The 25,428-nt window shown below is 45.3% G+C and overlaps 1 protein-coding gene across 1 annotated transcript; it reads left to right on the forward strand.

Annotated features, from left to right (window-relative positions):
* Positions 1–501: 501 nt before the first annotated feature.
* Positions 502–14,982, forward strand: LOC136581051 (major histocompatibility complex class I-related gene protein-like). The gene is made up of 5 exons (XM_066582043.1): positions 502–537; positions 9,161–9,418; positions 9,913–10,188; positions 12,823–13,098; positions 14,825–14,982. Exons 1-5 carry the CDS (start codon positions 513–515, stop codon positions 14,980–14,982), a joined length of 993 nt encoding a protein of 330 aa, XP_066438140.1. The 5' UTR covers positions 502–512.
* Positions 14,983–25,428: the final 10,446 nt, after the last annotated feature.

The following is a 25,428-nucleotide window of genomic DNA, read 5'->3' on the forward strand; positions in this document are numbered from 1 at the left end:
AATAAAGTGGAATAATCTTCCAATAGGCATGATACATTACAGTAATGTATTCAGCTTATTAACAAGGAAGTGCTTTATCACCAGTGTAGAAATACAAAAGAATAAAAACTTGCATTGAACTGTTGATAGAAGAGAAAGAAAGTGGTAGCAGCAGTACGTAGGAGGAGCAATAGTAGTTTAAGTTTAAAGGGGGTTGTCCCATTGTGAGAAGTGGGTGTCTGCACTTCTGTATGGCCATTACAATGCACTTTGTAACATACATTGTGCATTGTAAATTGGCCATACAGAAGTTATATACTTACCTACAGGGTAGGGGTGCCCGGAGTGCCCCCCACCCGTGTTGACGATTCCGTTGCCCTTGGATCCGACTAATTCTTCCAGCCGGCTTCTCCAGGAGTCGAGCATGCGCAGTAGAGATCCTCCCTCCGTGGACGAGCCTGGTATTCTTCGTGCATGCGCAGTAGCTCTCTTCATTTCAGGTCTGCCATGGTGAGGATTACAAGTGTCCAGCGATGTCCAACTGTCAAGCGGCAGAGGGTGAGTGTAACCTGGGAGCTGTCAATGTGTTGCTGTGATCCGGAGGGGGCTCGGGGGGGCTGTCAAACTGTAGGTTGGCTTGCCGGTGGTGGTGGTGGGGGTGTTGCTGTCAAACTGCAGGTCGGGGTGCGATCGGAGGGGGAGGGACTGTCAAAGTGGGGGTCAGCTTGCCGGTGTGTGTGTGTGTGTGGGGTCCTGTCAAACTGCAGGTCGGGTTGTGGGGGGGGTGCTGTCAAACTGCAGGCCGGGTTGTGGGGAGGAGGGGTGCTGTCAAACTGCAGGTCGGGTTGTGGGGAGGTTGTTGGGGCTGTCAAGCTGGAGGTTGACTTGCCAGCTGGGAGGGTGTGGGGGTGGGCGTAAGAGTGGAGGTCGATGCGCCGGCGGGGAAGGGGGGTGTTGGGGCTGTCAAAGTGGAGGTCGGGGTGCCAGCAGGGCAGGTGGGGTGGGGTGGTGGGTGTTGGGGATGTCAAAGGTAAAAGTGGAGGTTGGCTTGCCGGCAGGGGGGGAAGGTGTTTTGGGGCTGCCAAAGTGGAGGTCGGGTTGCTGGCAGAGGGGGGGTGGAGTCACATAGATTGGATTGTCGCCATGGGGGTGCTGTCACATAGGCTTTATCACACACGGTGTAATCCTGCCTGTGCAGGGAGGAGAGGAGGTGAGCTGTGTTATCTATATATAGTTGTCATTGTACTTGTGAGGAGGAGGGGCGGAGGCTGCTGTCAGTGTACTTGTGTGTGGGCACTCTGTGGGGGGGGAGCACCGTGGGGGGCATGTGTGGGGGGAGCACCATGGGGGGGGGCATGTGTGGGGGGGAGGCACAGTGGGGGGAGGGGCACAGGGGGGACACTGTGGGGGGTGCATGTGTGTGGGGGCATTGTGTGACGAGGGCACTTTCGGGGGGGGGGGGGCACTGGGGGGGGCAATGTGGAGGGACACTGGGGGGGCACTATGGGGGATGGGCATGTGTGGGGGCATTGTTGGGCGAGGGGCACTTTGGAGGGGGCACTGTCTCGCGTGCCGCACTTTTGAGGGAGGGGCACTTTTGGGGGGGCACTGTGGAGGGTGCATGTGTGTGGGGGCACTGTGTAGCATGGGGCTCTTTGAGGAGGCACTGTGGAGGGACACTGGGGGGGGAAAGTGTGTGGGGGCACTGTGGGGAAGGGGCACTTTGGGGGGGACACTGTTGAGGTGGCATGTGTGTATGGGGGGCATGTTTTGTGTTACTTTCACTTTCAATTACTTTCAATGGCAGAGGATCGCAAGAGATTGCGATCTCCTGCTGCTGCTCTGACAGCTGTAGCAGGAGATTCCTTCATCTCCCCGGCATGTCCCCTCATCACTGGATACTGTGACAATGATGTGACAGTTCTGTCACAGTGTCCAGTGATGAGAGGACCTGCCGGGGAGATGAAGGAATCTCCTGCTACAGCTGTCAGAGCAGTAGCAGGAGATCGCACTGCACTCCCTGCTCTACCATTGCTTTGAATAGGGCCGGGCGGCTCCATTCAAATCAGTGAAGGGACCCGCGGAGGGAGAGAGCTATATCGGGCTGTCACAGCCTGATATCGCTCTTCCCATGACAGCCTGCGTCTCCATTATGACGGCAGTCTTCCAGTCATGTGACCGACGTCATCAGGAGCGCGCACGCTGAGGAGAGAGAGAGCAGTGCATCATGGGAACTACCCGGGCGACGCCATCTTTGACAAAATCCTCAGGTCAGCTTTATAAGGGGAATAAAAGGAATAAAAAGGTTAGTAGAATATCGATTTTTATGTGTAATGCTGTAGTGTATGATGCTTTTACTCTACAGGGCATTAATGGGAAAAAAAGTTTGTGCGGTGGGACAACCCCTTTAAGACTAGAAGAAGAAGAGGAGAAATCAGAAAACAATAGGTGGTGGTGTGGAGCCACCTTAGGTGTCCAGACCCTCGTTCCTTACTAATTAGAGTTCTAGGATTGGAAGTTACCACTTGTTAACCAACTGGAGAAAGTAGGTGAATCCCTAAAATCTGACCACACAGCCTAAGTGGAATTAAAACTAGAGGAAACTTCATCAAGTTCTAAAAATCTGAGTTCCTCCATATGCCTAAATGAAGCCAGAGCCTTGATCCCCACCACCCTCAATATAGAGCCACTTTGTTTCCAGAATCTGGGAATAAACAGTCGCATAGCCATTATAAAATGTCTCAAAGGAACTTTTTTGATCCTAGATATAGAGTCCAGGAACATGAAGAGGAGAACAATCTCTGGAGTGATGTTGGTCGGGGACAAACATAATGTTTTATACGTATAATGCTGAGATGTCCTGCCACAACAGGGCTATAAGTGGATAGTCCCACCATCTGTAAAGCATTGAACACCTCCAGTATAGGTCCAAAACCGATGGGAATATCTTATGAAATTTAGTAGGGGTCCTATACCATTAAGATAAAATTTTATAATTAAGTTCTTGTAATCTACTAGAAACCGATATTTTGTGTCAATGTAAAAGTGTTGGCCCAGAGTTCTCCAGAAAATGATCTACCCATCTCTTCCTCCCAAGCTCCGACCCTTCCAAGACTGTAGACCTCTGTCTGTTTACCCAGTAACAATCTGTAGATCAAAGAAACTATATGTGTTTGGGCCTCTCAAGGAAGGTAAAACTTCTTAAAAGGGAGTGATAACTCACAGAAAAAGAAGCCACTTTATCCAAACAATTTATCACCACTGATAAATTGCAGGGCAGGCTCAATCATCATATAATGTAAAAAGAAAAGAAATGGTCAGCTCACCTCTTCTATAACGGGAAAATCCAGGGTCATGCGTGCATATATGTATGGAGCATTAGACACAGCCGTACATCCTGAACGGCAATTGTAGACATCAAACACGACAAAGGGTCAGCTCCAGGTACAAAATATGCTTCATTTCCTTTATAGACAGGACATCCCATAGTACAGAAGACACATTTCTACCGACAAGGGGTCTTGTCGGTAGAAACCAGTTTTCTGTGCCATGGGATGTCCTGTCTATAAAGGAAATGAAGCATATTTTGTACATAGAGCTGAAACTTTGTCTTTTTCAATCATCATATACCCTGGTAGTATGCAGAAAGTCCGATGAAATATGGAGGAGCTAAATGTTTATGTGCAGAATAATGTGCAGCCACTCAATTCAACCCAGATGGGGGGGATGGGTGACTGCTTACAGACATAGTCTGCACATGTGAACTGATACCAAGGATGCCAGCCATAGATAAGTGCACCACACCATACACGAATACAACCCCTACTGGCAATGCAGTGAATTGCCCCGCATCACCACAGTGCGCCACACTGGCAGGGCACCCCAGGCTCCCCCAGCATCTGTAGAACACTGCATGCAAAAAACACTGATAAATGCAGGTGTTAGTTTGTATTTTGGCTAAAACTTGTAAACTGACGGGCTGCAGCAGGGGCACCACGCGTACGTCAGAACCTACGCTATCTCACTAATTAAATTAAAATCACAGAGGTGAGAGAAAAAAATGTACAAAGACATAACTCACAGAAAAAGAAGCCAAATACGGACCACCTAATAAACTGCAGGGCGAGCTCAATCGCCATATACCCTAGTACAGTGGTGGCAAACCTGTGGCACACAGAGCCCTCCATGCTGGCAATGCACTCAGCAATGCTGCTAGCGGCGCTGATCCCAAAGCTCACTGTGACATCAGTATGCAGCCTGGATCCTTCCCCTCCCCTGACATCTCCTACTTGGTTCTGCAAGAGCAGAGGAGGATGCGTCCAGGCAGCACACTGACATCACAGTGTGTACCGGGATCATGCTCGAGCAGCAACGCCGAGCAGAGGAGCAGCAGAGCTTCCATGCGGAGGAGGGGATGTCACTATTACTACTGGGGCCACTGTTTGGGGCGTCACCATTACTACTGGGGGCCGCTGTGTGGGGCGTCACCATTACTACTGGGAGCCACTGTGTGGGGCGTCACCATTACTACTGAGGGCCGCTGTGTGGGGTGTCACCATTACTACTGGGGGCAGCTGTGTGGGGTGTCACCATTACTCCTGGGGGCCGCTGTGTAAAGTGTCACCATTACTACTGGCGGCCACTGTGTGGGGTGTCACCATTACTACTGGCGGCCGCTGTGTGGGGTGTCACCATTACTACTGGGGACCGCTGTGTAGGGTGTCACCATTACTACTGGGGACCGCTGTGTGGGGTGTCACCATTACTACTGGGGACCGTTGTGTGCGGTGTCACCATTACTACTGGGGACCGCTGTGTGGGGTGTCACCATTACTACTGGGGACCGCTGTGTGGGGTGTCACCATTGCTACTGGGGGGCGCTGTGGGGGGGTCACTATTACCGCTAGGGTCGCTGAAGGGGGTCACTATTATCACTGGGGTATGTTTACGTGTGGGAGAAATGAGTAGGGCTGTTTCAAAATAGACAGCGCGCATATTTTGACTTTTTTTTGGATGCGGAAATGCTGCAGAATTTTTCAGAGATTTCCGCTGAGGACATTCTGCAGTATTTATGCATCCAAAAAGCAGTGAAAATCTGCACACTGTCTATTTTGAAGCGGCCCTGTCCTTTTTTAGAACAACGGGGGTAAAATAATAAGTCGTGATAAGCCCCGCCCCCTGATATGTTGGGACTTTGCGATAAATAAGTGGGTTGTGGGTTGCATTTTGGGCACTCGGTCTCTAAAAGGTTAGCCATCACTGCTCTAGTAGAATGCAGAAAGCCAGATTGCAATATGGAGGAGCTAAATGGTCATGTGCCAACTAATGTGCAGCCACTCAACTCAACTCAAGATTGGGGGGAGGGGTGACTGCTGACAGACATAGTCTGCACATATGAACCAATACCAATTCTCTATTATCTCCCTCCTCTTCTTCCTCCTCTATACTTCTCCCATGGGTGGAGAAACATGTTGGAGAAGACCTCCTCCATACTTGTCCAAAACCACCCTCTCTGCAGTATTGAGTAATGGCGGACTGGTAAGACAGTTGGGAGTTTGGTATCCCTTCCTCCTCCTCTTCCTGCGACAACAACACATCATTGTCCCTGAGGTTCTGCAAAGTCTGTTCCAGCAGACAGACAACAGGGGTGGTCATACTAATCATTGCATCATTATGACTGACCATTTTGGTTGCTTCCTCAAAGGCGTCCACAGGTGTCAAGTGACCAACCTCCATACAGTGTCTGCTAATGGCATACACAATCTGATACTGCGTAATTGCTCTCTACTACTGGCTTAGCCTTTAAAACATGGAATTCCACTGTGTAGACACATCACAGATAGGACAGTCGGGTGGTAACACGAACTGTTATTGCACCTCTGCCACACAAGAGGTGAATGCCGAAAGTGTAAGCACAGTTTCCTGCCCTTTTTCAGCACTGATTCATAAAATCATAAAGTTGGAAGGAACCTCAAGGGTTATCTGGTCCAACCCCATACTCAATGCAAGATTCACTAAATCATCCCGGTTGGTTCCATTGTCCCACATGACCTTACCTGGCATTAGAATGTGAGTTTTAGGACAGCATTTTAGTGTTTACCACGTGCGCTGATGTATGGAGGTCAGATTTTGTCACATATGGATATTTGTTCCAATGTGGAGGGTGTTAGAAGGTGGTCTGAAGATGTGGAGGAGACATTGATCCAGTGTGTTAAGAACATGTAAATGCCCTGACCATGCTCGCTGGACCACGTGCCCGTGGTTGTGCACCTAGCCACTGGCAGCATTCTTCACCACCTGTTACACATTATCACTCACATGGCGGTGCAGGGCAAGGACAGCTTTTTGGGCAAAGAAATTGTGGCTGAGCATCTGGCACTGTGGGTTAGCACAGAGCATCACGTTTCGGAAGGTGTCGGTGTCCACTAGCCTGAAAAGCAGCATTTCCATTGCAAGCAGATATGCAACACTTGCATTCAAGCTCTGTGCTTGTGGTTGGTTGGGATGGTATTTTTTTTACTACTCCCATTGCTGGGGAATGGAGGGCTGGCTGCTGACCTGGGACACGCTGGAATATGGGGTAGGTGTTAATGTCGGTGAAGGTGATATTGATGGTGGGTCTCGGCTTCTGTTCTCTGTGCTCGATCTTCTTTCGCTCCAGGATATTGGATGAGGCCAAGATATTATATAAATATGAATAATATGAGCAAAATTAATCTTGAGTGCACCATTCTGTTAGTGGGTGTCACGTCCAATCAGGACGCACTAGATGTGAAAACCTAAAAGACTTACAGGCTGTGAATAAACAGACCACTACTGCACACAAAACAGAGTTAAACAATAAAGAAAGCTGACACCAGGAAAACACTGTCCCTATAAACCCTTTACCCAGGAAGGGGACCTGCCTTTACACAGATTACCTGCCCTTACAAGGGCGAATCTAACCAAGTACCTTGGCAATTAGCAAACCCTACATGGGAGAGGAGAAAACCAAGATATGAACAATAGCAACCTCAATGTTTAGCTTTGTGAAGAATCAGGAAAACAGGAGACCCAGCACCAAACACTAACTTCTACCAGTCAGAGGGAGACTGAATTAATCAGCAATGAACTAAGCACAAGACCAGGTTTAAGAGTCCTCCCAAATTACCCACAGGTGAGACCAAGCAAGTCTTATGTAATACCAGTCCCACCAGAGCCAGAAGATGGAGAGATCCAAATATAAGACCTGAACCAGATTACTAGAAAAGAACAGATCCCAGAACTATCGCAACAGTGGAGGAATTGATAGAGAAGATATGAGATTACGATAAACTGGATGCATTGCCCTAGCTAGCTATCTCCCACATTTGTCACCATATTCATAGAATGCTGCAGGTAATTTGCCTCTGAGGCATAACAATTTTTGATTGAGAAGTGAAAGGATTTGATGTCTAAGAGATGATATATCTGCCTTTAAAACAGCAGAGGAGTGTGATTTATTTGATGCCTCTTGTATTCCCAATGTTTGAAGTAATTGAGATAGCTTACAAGATCTATCCTCCTCCAGCTGCGTGCCGTGAAAATAAGTAGGCCCCTAATAACACATTTTACCGCCTCCCATTGTATAGTAGTAGGTGTAGAATCTGATTGGTGATCAGCTACAAAATTATTTTATAACGTCTGCCAACAAACTGCATCCCTCAGTAGATTGCCGTTTAAATTCAATGTACAACCCCTGGTTTCCCTTCCCCGGCAACCATAGATCCCATACACCGGAGTGTAGTCAGAGCACAAGAAAGCATCCATAGAACATCCTGGGTCTCTATCTAAAAGACTATGAGATTTGGAAAGAAATCTAACCTGCTATAGGTATTGTGCACTGGAGAGTAAAAACTAAAATCTTTGGTTTTGGGATATAATAACCTCCAGATACAAACTCACCAGGGTCTTCTTCAGTCTTCTTCAGTGTCCATTCTCAGCAGAAGGGAAATCTTCCATAACTGAAATAGCCCACAGAGTGAAGAATCCCCAAAAAATAAACCCATATGTCCTTTGGGTTTGAGAAGAAAGGGCTCCTTTGATGTTGCCTCATGCATTAGGTCTGAGGTTGCCATTTCTCTCTAGGTGGTAGAATGGGAGGACTAGATGGTTTCGGCCAATCTAGGACCATAATCATGAACATCTCAAACATGGCCAAAAACTAATGGAGATTTCCTAAAGTCTTAAATACAGCAGATTTGCTGTCATGCCTGGCTACATGATGGAAGGAGTACCCCTAGTCATAGATTATCTCCTCTTTTAAGGCTGTCAATAATGGGCACAGAGCTTTGCGCAAGTAAAATCAGGAAGATCAGGAAGAACAGTAAACATATTAGTCTTAAACGTAATAGAGCGTTTTTCTCATATTGCCCTTAAAATAGCCTCCATTTTTTTATAAAAATGGATACGGGAAATTATGTCTCTAGGGCAAGAGGGGTTGGAGGGTTTCAGTCTCAAGGATCTGTGAATCCGGTCTAGTTGGATAGGCTCCTCTGTTGAATTTTGTAAGAACTCTCCAAAGCATTTTTGTCCCCACTGCTCTAATTGTGCTGTCTCCACCTCCTCACTTAGCTCCCGAATACGAATATTGTTGTGCCTATGTTGCATTGATTTTAAAGTGGTTTTCTGGGACTGCAATATTCATGCCCTATCCTTAGATGGGTCATCAATATTTGATCAGTGCAGGACTGCTACTCAAGATGCCTGCTGATCAGCTGTTTGAAGAGGCCATGGCGCTCAGCTGAGGGTCATAATCTCTTCACTGCTTGCCAATCAGAGCACTGTATATTTCATAGTGGCTATGTCTGGTATAGCAGCTCAACCCTATTCACAAGATTGGGACTGAGATGTTGAAAGACCACATGACGAATGAATCCAAGCACTGCAGTCTCTTCAATCATCTGATCAGCGGGGTTCTGAGTGGTGCAGCCCCATACATCAGATATTGATGACCTATCCTAGGATAGGTCATCAATATTGGAATCCAAGAAAACCCTTTTTTAATGGAGAAGTGGTCGGCCTATGGTTAGTCATAGATGCTTCAGATGGTAGAACCCCATGTTTCTGAAAACCCCAGTCACCAGTATAAGTGATGTAAAATATGAGCAATGTGATTTCTGTATAGCTACAACCTCTGAATGTTTCATGTTCTCACTTACAGGTATCCACAGTCATTATTTCTACATGACTGCAACCAAGGATCAGAGCACTGGCATATTTACATACACAATGACAAAGACTCTTGATGACATCACTCTTCTGTGGTATGACAGTGAAAATGAAGTGGTAGAACGTAGAGTTCCCTGGTTTAAAAGTCCATATTCAACTTTATATGATGCAAGTAAAAATTTTTATTTACAACAGAGAAAACTGCAAAATGCTCTAAACAGCATCCAATATTATCTAAACCACACAGAGGGTAAGCAGCATTTAAATCATTCCAGCACTTCAGCTTAATGCTGTATGGACGCTATCAAAGCTGTCTTTTAGGCTTTTATAAGAATTTTTTATATTGCACCTGTTTGCAGAGCTCTTGAAAGGAATTAACCCTTTCCAATCCACTGTCTGACCTCTGTAGACAATATAATTTAAGGCTGTACAGCTCCAATGTTGGAAGACATCCGTCAGGGTTCTCTTACTGTATATTGCCAGCCTCTCTGCTGTCTGAGTCTATCCAACGTGTCACCTCATGCAGTACTGGCTTTAGCCAGCAGATAGCGCCGTTGTATAACAGCAGAAAAAGAGTAAGCCCCCTAGGAAAACCAGGATAGAAATTGGATTGGAAAAGGTTAATATATAACGTATATTTAAAAAAATGGCATTATCCAGTGAATGGACCACGCATAATTCCTCTTTGCTTTCATAGACTAATTTAATAACCAGATTATTTTTACCTATTTTTCCTGTCTGAAGGATACCACATTCTACAGAGTCTCGAAGGTTGTGCGCTATATGATAATGGCACAATCCAGGCTTCATGCAATTATCATTACGATGGAAATCCATTTTTGTCTTTCAATGTGGAGACCACAAAGTGGACATCAGAGGCACCGGAGGCTGAGAGATTTACACAGATTCTCAATGCCAATACAACTGTATTAGAAAAAAACCGATACCTGTTGGTGAATGTTTGTATACCACATATCACCGAACTGCTGGCATTGGGAAACTCCACATTTAATAGGAAAGGTATGGCAGACTTCCATGGGTTAGACTAGACTACAGTATGTGTGACGTCTTGTAGGTCCCTCCTTTACCACCATATTATATCTACGACTGTTCCCTATACAGAGGGACATCATAAATAATGCTTATCATGGGAGACAATTGTCGACATATGTCACTGTGTGCTTATACAGTAAGGGCTCCTGCCCACAGCCGGATATTTGTGGCGGGCGTCCGCACCGCAGATCCACAGCAAATAGCTCCCATAGTATGCTATGGGAAATTAATTCTTTCTTGCGGTTTCCGCAAGCGGAGAAAAAATTGAAGTCAATGGAAGCCGTCCGATGTGCTGCCCTTCCGCAATGTTATTGCGGAAAGATTGCGTATTTTGCGGGAAAAAGAGGACCATCCGCAGTACAGAGTGAAGACTTAAAGAACAGGTACGCGCGGACACCGCTGCTGACAGGCCGGATTCCACTGCAGGATTCTGCATGCAGAATCTAGCCCTGCCGTGTGCAGCCAGCCTAACTGATGTACTGTATACCTCCAATGGAAATGAAAAACAAGTTACAAAGAGAGACTAACAGATATGCAGTTGCAAGAAATAGGCCTCCTGCACACGGGTGAAAATTTTGCGGCGGGATTTCCCTTAGAAATTCTGCCCGTGCCTGCTGCCATAGGATTGCATTAGATAATGCAATCCTATGTAGATAGCTGCGATTTGACCGCGTGAAACCCCGCGCGGTAAACAAATTGCGGCATGTTCTATTTCTATTCGAGTCTCGCAGAGGCCTGCATAGAAGCGTCACTACGGATGCGCCGATTCTGCCCTGTGCATGTGCCGGTTGCTGCCCAAGAGGAGGAGATGCCAGAGCAGGGTGAGCCACGGTGGTCACTGCAGGGGCACGGCTCACATTCCACTGTGAGAATTCTCGCAGCGGGATCCGAGCTGGTAGTCTGCAGGAGGCCATAGTCTTCCTGAATTTCTGCATTGATTACTAATACAATGTGGATGGATTATTATCCAAGTCACACATATAGACAAACAATGTTGAACTAACAACAAGAAAACAGTTGTACCATTCTTGTCCTTTATTGAGCACATTGACCATTATAGTTTGGAATTTAGAACCTAATGTACTTTTTTCAACCTTATCAGCTATATCAAACTACTAACGACCACTTGTCCGTTAGTCCGTGTGTGTACGTGTGACGTGCGAGTTATATGCAGAGCCTGACAACACCTGTGATGTCAGTTGCCGACTCTTAGCTCCGCCCCCTGATCACATGACGGTGGCATCCTCACAGGTCCTTTATCCTCCTGCACTGAATGAGGAATTATGGGCAGAATACATCCCCCACAAACCCTGTGGCCTCAGTTGCTATAGATACAGCAGTACTCAGTATGCCAGTTTGTACCTGGTTGTCAGACTGTTGCACACTTGTGTGGAGACTCCAATAAGTGATATCTCACAAATGTCCACATACATAGCTGGCAGTGCATATTGACCAACAACATTGTAACATAGTCCTCCACCACTATCTCCACATCTCCTGAACATGATATCATGTCATCTCAAGTGCTGATGCCACCAACACCAGTCCAGCCGTCATCTAATAGTCAACCGTTGTCCAGTGTTGAAACAAACCGTCACTGTCGTGCAAACATGTCACCGCAGAGGGTTCAGTGTTGCCGTGAAGCTAATGCAGCTTACATGACACAGCGACAAGCCACGATTTCACCTCAGCCACCAGCTGAAGTTCGTAAAAAAACACATGCAGCTCATATACAAAAGCAATGAGTGAACATGTCTCCTCAGTGAGCTGCTGAAGTTCGTAAATCACATTCAGCCACTGGTGTAACTATAGGGGATGCAAAAAATGTGGTTGCACCTGAGCCCAGGAGCCTTGGGGGACCCATAAGGCCTCTCTTCTCCATATAGGGAGCCCAGTACTATGAATAGAGCATTGTAGTTGGGGGCCCTGTTACAGGTTTTGCATTGGCGCCCAGGAGCTTCAAGTTCTGCTCTGCATTAAAGGGTTAAGAGAGGTTGGGGGCTCAACAAGATAAACTTTTGCACCCCGGCCCAAGAGCCTTTAGCTACGCCCCTGCATGCAGCTCATATGCAAAAGCAACATAGCAGAGCTGTGTGTGTATGATGTGCATGTAGCAGTGCTGCGTGTGTGTGACGTGCATGTAGCAGTGCTTTGTGGCGCATTGTAGCCATGACTTTATTGTAGCCAGCCAATTTTTTCCCCAACACAATCAGCTGTTGTACTAGAGTGGTGGGAGCTAAACCCACGATGATCAGCTGATCACTGCAATGGCTGTCATGTTAAAGGGGGTGTCTATGGAGAGAAAGCATTTTAAAGCTAGATGCACACTAGCTGTGTGATTGCAAGGGGCACCCAAGAGTCTCGGGCATACGAAGGAAGTACACTGACATGCATTGGCATGCCCTATTTCTAGTCCATGAAATGAATGGTAATAGGATATGCCATGATGTCGATGTGCATAACCTCATAGACCTATTATGGGGCCTTGTGCTATCTGTGGATTGCCAAGGCCCCAAATACTGTAGCGTACAAGGGGCCTAACTTGTAGTTAGGAAACGGCATTAAACTAGTAAGCATAAATTCTTGTCTTTCCTCTTACAGAGACACCGGTTGTGAAAGTGACACAGATCCCTATAGACAATGGTGAGGTCAGGGTCTACTGCCGGGTGTATGAACATTACCCAAAGGACATCTTCATAATGTGGTACAAGAATAGACAACAGATGTCGGAGGAGATGATGGAAAGGGTGACCCTGCCGATTCCCGGCTTGACATATCTAACCTCCTTATCCTTCAATGCCACGTCTGTGGATGATTCTGTTTACACCTGTAGGGTCAACCACAGGAGTATGCTGCACGAATCTACGCAGGAATGGAGTAAGTGGACTAAACTATTATATACCACTTATAAATATCATAATTAGAACTGGCCCTTTACAGACAAATACTACTCATTGTGCAACGAGGCAGATTTTAACCGATGCCAAATATTTTGCTCCCTTCTGTTTCTATTTCTACGATGTGCATGGGACAGGTGATCAGATGGGATTCTCAAGCTTTTATTTCCATTGGCTTATTGGTCAGAATGTGGTGGGTGATGCCTTGACCTCCCCAGTGGTCCAAGTATATGTTAAAGTTAAAAATATTGCTAAGTGAATATTACTTTTCACTAATGAACCCATAACGTAAAAATAAGCACATGGGTTGATTATGATAAATCAGAACTAGCTGCAGCCAAAGAAAAGTAATCAATTCTGTCAAAACTGCCTCCACAGCTTTGCCTTATCAATAACTAGAGGATACTTCACAAGCGAGGTCCGTCTTACAGCTTAAGCGCTGGAATAGAGTAATAAATGGAGTATTTGTGCTCTCTATTAGAGATGAGCGAGTATACTCACTAAGGGCTATTACTTGAGTGAGTATTGTCCTTAGCGAGTACCTGCCGGCTCGGAAGAAAAGATTCGGGTGCCGGCGCGGGTGAGAGGTGACTTGCGGGAGTGAGCAGGGGGGAGCGAGGGGGAGAGAGGGAGAGAGAGATCTCCCCACCGTCCCCCCTCCCGCGCGCTCTCCCCTGCCACTCCCTGCCCCCCGCCGGCACCTGAATCTTTTCTGCCGAGCGGGTAGGTATTCGCTAAGGACAATGCCCGCTCGTGTAATTGCTCTTAGCGAGTATGCACGCTCATCTCTACTCTCTATCCAACATAAGTAGCAATTTCAGTCCAGAAGTAACAGTATTGGATTATTTCCAACAGTGTTGTACCATGAAATTTGGTTCTAGTATTCACGAAGGGAAGAAGATCAAACCTAGGCAGTCATACACTCATGCTTCTGCTAATGTTCCTCAGGGCTTATTCAGACGACCATATTTATGTAGGTATTTAGCCGCATAAACAAAAATGCAAAAATCGCGACCAACTCGAAGCTTTGGATTCCAATGTATTCCTTCATATAAACAATTTCTGGCCACGTAAAAAAAATTGCGTCCTCTCACTCCCCCCCCCCCCCCCCCCCCCCGCGAGATGCTTGCTCGAGTAACTGCCTTAACCGAGCGTGCTCGCTCAGCTCTAGTCGTGAATAGCCATGACTTATATATAGTGAGATAATGTATAGAAGCTCCTTCTCTTGTCTCCTTTGCATCCCCTGATCCCAACAATGCTTAACAGAATGATCATTACCTCTCGGGGAAAGGGGTGCAGCACTTTTCTAACATTAGTCCTGGAATATCTGCGGACATAATTTTAGAATATTAGTCTTGCTTCTCTCTTTGCTCCTCTGCATAAAGGCTAAACTGAGTAGGTGTGACCACCTTGAAGCATTTACTGAGGTGGACCGGACACAGAAAGGCTGTTCAGTAGAAACAGCAGGTGGCGCTATTCTAACTTGAGTCCTGGAATATCTGGGGATAGAAACCTTTTTTTCATAAGTGTAAACAAAAAAAAACATAATTATGGGCTGTATTCAACTACACAATAGTTTATATAGGACAACTCCTTTAAGATGCTAAGAGTTTTCTTCCCTACCCCTTGATGTTATATGTATACACATTGATGGACTCACTTAATCTCTGATACACTTAATAATACTTTGTGTTTTCTCAATGCAGGGATTTCAGGTAATTATGAAAATCTAAGCCGTGTTCCTCTTCATCCTTCTAATGGGACAGTGATCGTTGCCTGTCTGGCCGTCATCCTTGTCATAGTTGTCATAGTGTTGGGTTCCGTATCATTTGCAAAAAGCAGAAGACACCAGATACTTGAATGACATGAATGAAGAAAGTCAACACAAGAAGTTATACACCACTAAATTTTACTTAAAAGAAGCTCAATGCGGCAATCAACAGAAATTATAACTTCTTAAAGGGGTTGTATCAACATTAGAAGTTATCCCCTATCCACTGGATAGGGAATAACTTGCTGATCGTGGGGGGTCTCACCGCCGAGACCACTGTCAATCTCGAGAACGGGACTCTCATGTTCCTCTTGCTTGTCACTGCACTGGTTGTTCTCCCCCGCTGTGACGTCACTGTGAATGAAGTGCTGGCCAAGAATGTGTGGTCGATGCTCCATTCATTTCAATGGGGCTGATGGAAATTGCCAAGCAGCACCTGCTCAAGTATCTCCGTGTTGCCTTTGAAAGATATTGGAATGCTAGTGCCGCTTGCCCAACTAATGCTCCATTCAGTCTCCTCCTCACCATGGGGGGTGTAGTGACCCTGCATCAAGAAGAATGGGGACAGGGGACACAGAACCTCCATTCTCAAGACTGTTGGAGATCTCAGCCATAAAACCCCCACGATCGGCAAGTTATCCTATATGTTGTGGATAAAGGATAACTTCCAATTGTGATATAACCCATTAAAAGAGCAACTGACAAAATGTGATGCTAATGGTGCTCTGATACATTTAGGTCAGTATGGCTGAATCTGATGTGGTTAAGAAAGGTCTCTCTGATCTTTTCACATTGCGATGACAAGTTACCACTTGCTTGATGAGTTATAATTTTGACCCAAGATGGTGGATTCACATGTAGTGTCATATGAGACTTTTTCATAGATGCCTTCACACTTATCCACAACCTTTTGATTTTGGGTGGACGCATGGAGGGGGCTACAGGGGTTTTCTTATGTACCAGGATTCTTTGTTCTTATGCACCAGGATTATTGTACTTTATCTCCAGGATGAGTTTGTATTTCTTTAATTTACACCTTTTCTTTTAATAAAAACCGATTAAACACCTATCTCCGATCCCGTTCATACAGTTAACTTTACTTTGGAAACACAATTAGAGTATCCTGAACATACAGTGGGCTCTTTTTACTTAGGATGTCATACATACTCTTATTTTCAGTGTAGGTTAGTGTTTCTCTACCTGTTTAGTCTTGCCATTTTTTTTATTTTGCAGAGCGAAAAATAAGTAATTTTCAACATTTGTAAATTATTTTTAGCTACTAGCACCCAGATTGCACCTGAAGATAGAAAAGAGAGAGGCCTCTAGAGTAATATATACAGCGCACCTGACCTCTTGATATCAAAGTCCAGTTCACCAAAACCTGCATACAAGTGTCACTTTCTTGCTAACAACAACCATATGTATCCCCCAAAAAATATCAGGCACACACACGAACCAAGAAAAAAAAAAAGCTCGGCACCCGGCGTCCCACATACAAAAATGCTCGAGTCTCCCATTGTAGACAATGGGGTTCGTTACTCGAGTAGAGCTCTCGAATTTTACGAAAAGCTCGACTTGAATAACACGAACCCGAGCATTTGGGTGCTCGCTCATCTCTATTCATAAGCTTATACAGACACTGCTATACCTCAATGATGCTGGTTAAGGAGAGCCTTTACACCGGTCTAGTTGAACAAACATTTACTGAATGAATGATAAAGAATAGAGATGAGCGAGCACCAAAATGATGTCATTGAATGGCTGTGATTGGCTGACGGCGTGTGTTAGCTAATCACAGTAGCTTTCTGGAGGCGGGGATTTCAAGCCCTGCGTCCAGAAAGCAATGCTCTGCCAGGGACCAGGAGGGAGCGACAGCCTGCAGCAGCGCCGCAGAACGCCGGGGGAGGTGAGTAATGATTTTTATTCTTTGCTCCGCTGTATTTCCGGCGTATAAGGTGACAGTTGGGGGGTCGTCTTATACGCCCTGTCGCCTTATACGCCGGTATATATTTTTATTGTAACACATTTCTGGATGAATTGCAGGGAAGGGCTTATATATTTAAGCCCTTCCCGACAATTCATCCCGCGATCGCCGGCAGCCCATTGCTTTCAGTGGAACCTGCTGTATTGCCGGCTCCATTGAATTCAATGGGCAAACATCGTTCTTCTCTGCCACAGCTGTTACAGCTGTGGCAGAGAAGAATGATTTGTCTTCTATATGTTCTCAATGGGGTCGGCGCTGCTGCCGCTGGCCCCATTGAGCGCATATAGAGAAGAGAACAGGAATCGCAGATCGCACATAGGTGCGATCTGCGATTTCTATGGCCTAAGAAGGACCGTTGGGGTTTTTGAAGCCTAAAATCACTCCTAACACTCTCCCTATAGCAGCTCCGGCATCAACAGCACTTTCCCTGAACTATGTCAGAATGCATCTGTGGCGAGCCGCGGGCGGGCAGATTTTAATACTCGGGTGACACCTAATCTCGCCAGCCACTCACTGCAGGGGGGTGGTATAGGGCTTGAACGTCGCAGGGGGAAGTTGTAATGCCTTCCCTGTCTTTCTATTGGCCAGAAAAGCGCGCAAATTTCTCAGGGAAGAAAATGAAAGTGACTCGAACATTGCGTGGTACTCGTCTCGAGTAACGAGCATCTCGAACACCCTAATACTCGAACGAGTATCAAGCTCGGACGAGTATGCTCGCTCATCTCTAATAAAGAATAATATGGGAATAACACACAACAGTATTATTGGGATACAATTGTACCATAAAGGTGATTTGAGATGGATCGATTATCGTAAAAAAAAAAATCATTCAAACGAGTGAAAGTGAACGACAATCATTCGGTCTGGACATGAGCCAATGACTGAGCGGCGAATAATCGTTCACTTTTCGTTGCTCATTCATTTTATGCAAGCATAAAAATGATCTTTGGCTCATCCACTTATTGTTCGGTTTAAACACCGATCGTTCAGTCGTTCTCATTCACTTATACAGTGACTGAACGATTCTGAATGATTTCTTGTTTGAAATCAAACAATGTATCTGCCTCTCTCAACAAGCAGCACGAGAACAAACGGGTTAACGATAACATCACTAACTGATTCGCTCATTCAAACAATAATCGGCTTGTCTAAAAGCATCCTAATGTAGTTATAGGGTTATTGCTGTGCAATACAGAATTATCATGGGTAATGGCATTCATGATTACATACCACCAAAACTTGAATATCCGAAAATTGGCTATTGTTCTACTTGCTCTCACTGGGGGTCTCTCTCCCTATGACGGCTCAGCGCTTACAGTCAATAATTGCAGCTAACATTGCAATAACCGGGTAGTGCTACTTCAGAAATCCGAGTTGTGCTCTTTTTTCTGGCACAGAAAATCCCAGTTCTCCATATGCACTGGGAAAGCTCACTCCTCACAAGGCTCTTTGCTCTCACCAGAGCCCAGAAACAGCACATACTTTTTATACCTAGCCCGTCAGCCAATCAAGCGGCAGCTCAGGTCCTGTTAATCCATAGCAGCAAAGTTATAGTAAAAACACAGTCCTGTGACCCCTCTGGGGTCCAGTGGAAGCGGTGGAGAGGCCGTATCAGGAACTGGGAGCCTGATCCATGTGGACCAGTTTTAGGTCAGTTACACGTCTGACGAGGTAGTGACGGTGACCCAGTGGGTGGTGAACCCAGGATTACACATGGACTGTGTTTGTATGCTGTTTGCTGTGAAATAAAGGCTGGCAGGAGCCAAAACTAAAGCAAATCCACGTCTCTGGAGCATTTTTACACGTGTGGTGTGCCATGTATGAGAGGTCAGCGATGAGTGAGTGACCCCAACTTGCCACTATATATATAGAGTGGAAAGAGTAGTCGCTCTCAGGGCTAAGCACCACTCACCAGGCATCAAAAAGTTCTTCCTTCCACCATATGTCACCCAGAAATTGGACTCGATTATCTAAATTGGGGGCGGTGTAAACGCTATCTGAGACTATGTACTATTTATGGATGCAGGCAATCCCTATGGTAGAACTGGTAGCCTTACAGTAAAGTTGGCTCAGTTTTCCAGGAACCTCTTTTTTCTATACCAACTGCTCTTGAGCCACTTGCTTACCTCCCTAATCTCCTGCTGACTTTCTGGAGATTAGCAGCACCTGGTATAGGTAGTATTTCAGAGAATACAACTTTGGAGGTCCTTGCCCTAAGCTTACATTCTAGTTCCCTGAAATAGTTTTTAAGGACCTTCCACCTACTTCTAACTTTGTCATTAGTGCTCATGTGTACCATGACTGCTGGGTCCTCGCCAGCCCCTCCCAGTAATCTGTCAACCCAATGCGCGATGTGTCAAACTCGAGCGCCATGAAGACAACACAACATTTGACGATCCCGGTCTTTGGGGCAGATTGCCCTGTCTGCCCCCCTAATAATTGAGTTCCCGCCTACCAAGACCTGTCTAGCTTGCCATGCACTCCTATTCCCCTTCTTCTATATCAATATAGAAGGATGTTCTATACAGTAAGAGCAGTGAGACTATGGAACTCTCTGCCTGAGGAAGTGGTGATGGAAAATTCAATAAAAGAATTCAAGGAGAACCTGGACGCCTTTCTTGAGTGATACAATATAATATGTTATAATCATTAATAACTTCAGGAGGGTTGTTGATCCGGAGATTATTCCAATTGTCCGATTGAAGTCAGGAAGGATTTTTTCCTTAAATGGGGAAATTGGATTCTACCTCATTGTTTTTTTTTGCCTTCCTTGGATCAACATTAGTGGGTAGTATGCTGAACTGGACGGACATATGCCTTTTGGCCTTACATACTATGTGCTTACTGGAGCAGACATTCCCCTGGCAATCAGAGGGCATTTTATGCTGCAGCAGTGCTAATCCTGTAATGGCATTTCCCTCATCTGCCAACTTTGTAAACATGTTGGGGTGTGCCAGTTCAGGACTAGCCTCCCTGGAACTCTTCCCTCAACTCTTCCTTCTTAGGCCTCATGTCCACTTTCATGCACATATTACACTGCTAAATCCTGCAGTGGAATCCGTGCGTGCCTGCGGACATGGAGAGGGAATAGACAGTTTCTTACATCTCCAGATCCAGCGCGGCTCTCCTCCGCTCAGGCCGGATCTTCTTTCTTCAGCACGGTGGATGTGTTCGGGTGCGCCGGCCGACACGCCTCGCGAATGTGCCGTTAACATTTTTCTTTTTTAAATCTCCTGCTTTCCTGTGGATCCACGGCATGTCCACAGTGACAGCTGCGAGTGTGCTGAGGATCTGAATGGTTTCCATTGACTTCAATGGAAGGCGTCCGTGCAGGAGATCCGCAGAAAAATGGAGCATGCTACGATGTCTTCCTGTGCGTGCTACCCGCACACCGGGAAAAAAAATCACATCCGCATGCATTAAGTAGCCCTGCCTATGCTAATGCATCCCTATGGGCAGCTAGGGCTACAGATCTCCCGTGCAGGGGCCACGCGCGGATTTTATAATTAAAATCCGCACATGGACATTGGGCCTAACTGTCATACAGGTAGCTGATTGATCATCCTGCACACCCAAACTACCATCCACCCCATCATCTACCCCAGCAAGGGCCTGCTCAGTGAGTAGCAAACTCCTTTCCATGTTGTCAATGGATCTTAGTGTTGCAAAATGCATATTTCGATCTAAGATCTGGGCTTCCAAATGCACAACATACTCATATCTAGAGATGAGCGAACGTACTCGGTAAGGCCGATTTCGCAATCGAGCACCGCGATTTTCGAGTACTTCACTACTCGGGTGAAAAGTACTTCGGGGCGCTGTGGGGCGGGGCGTGGCGTGGTGGAGCGGGGGTAGCAGCGCGGAACAGGTGGGAGCTCTCTCTCTCTCCCTCTCCCCCCCACTCCCCTCTGCAACCCCCCGCTCCCCCACAGCGCCCCCGAGTACTTTTCACCCGAGTAGTGAAGTACTCGAAAATCGCGGTGCTCGATTGCGAAATCGGCCTTACCGAGTACGTTCGCTCATCTCTACTCATATCTCATACGGCAGTATGCACCCTCAAACGGCTGTTCGAGGACTGCATACATGATACAAAATATACACTGGACAACATTGTCAGTCATGGAGCACATTCTAAATGGGAATCATACAGATGGATTAGATGAAAGTAATATATGCAACAATTAAAATAGGCAGTAAAAAAATACAAGTGACTCTTCCAAAGTTCTTCTCAAGTCACACACGTAAGAAAGAGCACACTTAGAATACCTTGTGTGGTGCAGAGTGTTAAGGCAACAGAATGCAGTCCTAAGTTCTCACTCACGACCTAAAGGTTGTGGGTTCATTCTCCTGCATGGTTCAGTCATGACTCCTAGGGTGTTGTAACATTGTGGTGCAAGAGCTGGATAAAGCATGCATAAGTGAGTGTGTGTGCTGTATTATAAGTATAAGGTAAAGTTCCCTGGTGCAAGTCGGTCATGACTGGATAAAGCATGCATAAGTCACGACTTGCACCAGGGGACTTTACCTTATACTTAGAATACAGTACACTCACTTATGCATGCTTTATCCAGCTCCAAACTGTAATACTCTTGCTCCTTCCAAGTGATGGCTCGGTAATTGCAGCTGACCCTTCCTTGGACAATCAACAGACCTCCCTCTGACACTTGCTTTGTAATAGCTGGGTAACACCACTCTCTGGCACAGGAAATCACAGCTTTCCAGTATAACTGGGGCAGCTCACTCCTCACATGGATCTCTGCAAAAACTGCTAAGTCACACCAGAGCCAGGAAACAGTACTTGCCTTTTATGCCAAGTTTTTCAGCCAATCAATGGACAACTTAGGTCCAGTAAATGCACAGCAGTAAAGATAGAGTTAAAAAGGCATGTTACTTCTCTGAAGGTTCTAGCAGAAACATATATAAAGTCCAACAATAATATACATAGATATATATGAATAGGTATTTAACCCTTTACAAGGAGATCAAGCATAAACATCTCATTAACAAAAGGGGTCAGAGGAGGTTGTCAAGAATCTTTACAATGAACAGGAGGCAAAATGTCAATCAAATTGCAACTGAATACAATGCTGGTGCTCCAACTAAAACTTCCGAACACACAAATCTTCGTTCCTTATCGTGGATGGGGTGTAACAGCAGATAGCAGTTCCAGCGCCATTGCTGCCTAAAAGAAACAGAAAAGATAATACTCCAGCAGGCAAAATAGCGCAGAAATTGGATCAATGAGCAGTAGAAAGTCACTTCCTAGTTAGATAAATCCAGATTCCTCTTGCACCGCGCTGATGGGAGGGTCAGAATTTGGCACAAACAGCATAATTCGATGAACCCTTCCTGTCAGCTGATCGGAACATGTCAGTACTTCCACCTAACCAGTAGCAATTACAAGAAGCATTCCCGTCCGCATGGGCCAATATTCCTGCAGAACGATTTCATCATCTAGTGGAATTTATGGCACAATGAATTGCTGCAGTTCTAAAGGCTAAAGGAGGTCCAATGGAGTACTAGATGGGGGTCTGTAATAAAGTGTCCATTAAGTGTATAACTTGTACAACCGCCTGCTTACACACCTATCCACTTCTAACAAACTGCATTGAAGGGGGAATAAAGTGTAAGTTCCCATAAATAGATTGTTTCTATTACTTTCCCTGTAAAATATTATCTTCTGCCTTACCCTTATAATGAGAAAAAAGCTTTCAGCAGAGACAGGACTTGGATCCAAAGTTTCATAAAAAATAAAAAAAAATCTCGAACTCTGTTTTTTTATCATAAATGCCAAATTCAAAATTAATAGTGTTGTTGACAAATTTTTGACGACAGGCATTGTATATCTGGGGACATCTACTATCTTTTAAATTTGATGACGACACTGAATCATCATTTTACGTCCGTGTGTAAGAAAAGCATTTACTTTGCCAACATGAATATATTCTATATTTTCTGTGCATGGAGCCAGGCTGCCGGAGAGCCGTGTACAGCCGGCCATTGTAGCCCTGTCCAAAAGTACTGGCACCAATGACCTCCTGATTGGATCCCTGATAAGACAAACAACTGGAGTTGTCTCAGGCCTAGCCTTTTCTTTATGTACTTGACACTAGTAGTGTGAACTTGCAACATCCGTTCTTCATTGTTGTTATCTTACTTTCTTAAGACAACTTCATTGAGTTTCATTGCAAGTGTTTATTTTGTATAGAACATGTAATTACTATCTGGCATGTCATCCAACACCCATCTATCTGAACCTGTGGGAATCATTGGGATTATTTTCAGATTTAATTTTTACAGTTCATGTCTGGCGGAGACACGCCTTACGGCTCAGGGATTGCTCTATTAAGACTTTGGGAAGATCTTAGGCTGCACCCGTCTTAAAGGGAACCTGTCAGCAGAGTCATGCTGCTCTAGACACGGGCAGCATGAAATACTGACAGGCCCAGAATCTGCTGATGCTATTCGTGTTAACAAATCCTTATAAATTGGAAGCTATGAATAAGAATTGTTAATCCGAAACAGGGACCGATTCTTTCCCATACTTCATTTCTAAAGATTTTCAAAAGGTAAATAGGACACTGGTTTCATTAGTAAATGGGGTATTCTTTGAGGCTCCTCCCTGTTATTTCATTAATGAGTATGCAGGGTGTGTGGAGGACCCCTAATTTGGATCCACAAAATGTTCCTCATTAGAAGATAGCAAATTCCAAAGTGGTTGAAAAATTTGGGTGTAAGGCGTGACCTATGGACATATATAATCAAATAAGATGGATATTTGCCAAACTTCTCTGTTTATTTTTAAAACCAGCATATATATACACGTTTCGAGGTCAGCAGACCTCTTCCTCAGAATTTGCTGGGGACACATGTCTGGATGTTGATGGTGTGTCCCAAATTCTCAATTTATTTTTCTATTTTCCACTGGGGTTGCACCATCATTTTTTTACTATCCTCATCACAGGGTAGGACATTGATACATAGTACCAACACAAAAAGGAGAACCTCCTCCTCCCAAATCCCTACCATTAAAAAGAAAACTAAAAGATGCAAAAGAAAAAAAACAGGAGCAAATGTGACCAACCGGAGAAAAACTAAATAGCCAGGCTATTACCAAAGTAAAAAGCCAGGTATCTCAAGCCGATCTACTATTGATGACCTATCCTGAGGATAGGTCATCAGTAGTTAAAACTCTTTTAAAGAGGACCTGTTACGTACTAAAGTTGGCAGGACTGGCTGTATAGTTTTGTAGCCGCAGCCCCGCTGACTTTATAACAGCTTTTATTTTATCTCTACTTTGTTTCCTTGTACTGACTGCCCTTTGATTACAAACACCAAGAATCCTAGAATCATAGAGTTGGAAGGGACCTTCAGGGTCATCGGGTCCAACCCCCTGCTCAGTGCAGGATTCACTAAATCACCCCAGACAGATGTCTGGTCAGCCTTTGTTTGAAGACTTCCATTGAAGGAGAACTCACCACCTCCCGTGGTAACCTGTTCCACTCATTGATCACACCCACTGTCAGAAAGTTTTTTTCTAATATCTAATTTGTGTCTCCTCCCTTTCAATTTCATCCCATTGCTTCTAGTCTTTCCTTGTGGAAATGAGAATAGGGCTGATCCCTCTCCAGTGTGACAACCCTTCAGATATTTGTAGACAGCTATTAAGGTCTCCCCTCAGCCTTCTTTTTTGCAAGCTAAACATTCCCAGATCCTTTAACAGTTTCTCATAGGACATGATTTGCAGACCGCTCACCATCTTGGTAACTCTTCTCTGAACTTGCTCCAGTTTGCCTATGTCTTTTTTAAGGTGGGGTGCCCAGAACTGGACACAGTATTCCAGATAAGGTCTGACTAAGGAAAAGTAGAGGGGGATAATGACTTCACGTGATCTAGACTCTATTTTTCTCTTAATACATCCCAGAATTGTGTTTGGCTTTTTGGCTACTGCATCACATTGGAGCGGCCCGGGTTGGTTTCGCATTAAATTCAAAGGGAGCCTGCAATTACCAGCCCAGACAGCTATAATGTGGACAAAACACTCAGCTATCAGCTTCTAGCTCCATCCCTACTGATAACGGTCTTGATGTCAGCTGTTCGCCAAGGTATTCAACAGCAGACCCCACTGGTCAACTATTGATGACCTATCCTGCTACTGGTCATCGCAAACGATTGTTTGCAGTTTTTTCAAATGATCATCTGAAATCACTAAAATCAGTCAAAAATTTTGTTTACTTTAATCTTACGTGTATAGGCAACCTTATCGGTTATTGGCATGGACATTGACAGTTTGAGTCACTAGCCAAGACTTAAATTTTGGTTCATGACTGAGCAAAAAACTGAATGCTGGGTGCATGGATCAAAACTGTTTCTTTAAGAAAATGTCCAGAATAAAAATACTTTACATACCATGTTTCCCTGAATATAACCCCCCTGAAAATAAACCCTAGCCATGCTAGGTAAAAAAAAAAAAAAGCAATACTCACCTAGCTGCCAGCGTCTGTGTCCCTTGCTCTAGTCTCCGGCGATGTGTCAGGCTGTAGTCCTAAGCACTG

This window comes from Eleutherodactylus coqui, chromosome 10 (assembly GCF_035609145.1).
Source record: "Eleutherodactylus coqui strain aEleCoq1 chromosome 10, aEleCoq1.hap1, whole genome shotgun sequence".
In the NCBI taxonomy this organism is placed as follows: domain Eukaryota; kingdom Metazoa; phylum Chordata; class Amphibia; order Anura; family Eleutherodactylidae; genus Eleutherodactylus; species Eleutherodactylus coqui.

What these genes read in the sequence shown, in the direction of transcription:
- LOC136581051 (XM_066582043.1), top strand. Translation starts at nt 513, where the DNA reads ATGTCCAACTGTCAAGCGGCAGAGG. An exon ending in TTATCTAAACCACACAGAGG is followed by an intron (nt 9,419 to 9,912) that starts GTAAGCAGCATT and finishes TCCTGTCTGAAG; the next exon opens with GATACCACATTCTACAGAGT. An exon ending in CTCCACATTTAATAGGAAAG is followed by an intron (nt 10,189 to 12,822) that starts GTATGGCAGACT and finishes TTCCTCTTACAG; the next exon opens with AGACACCGGTTGTGAAAGTG.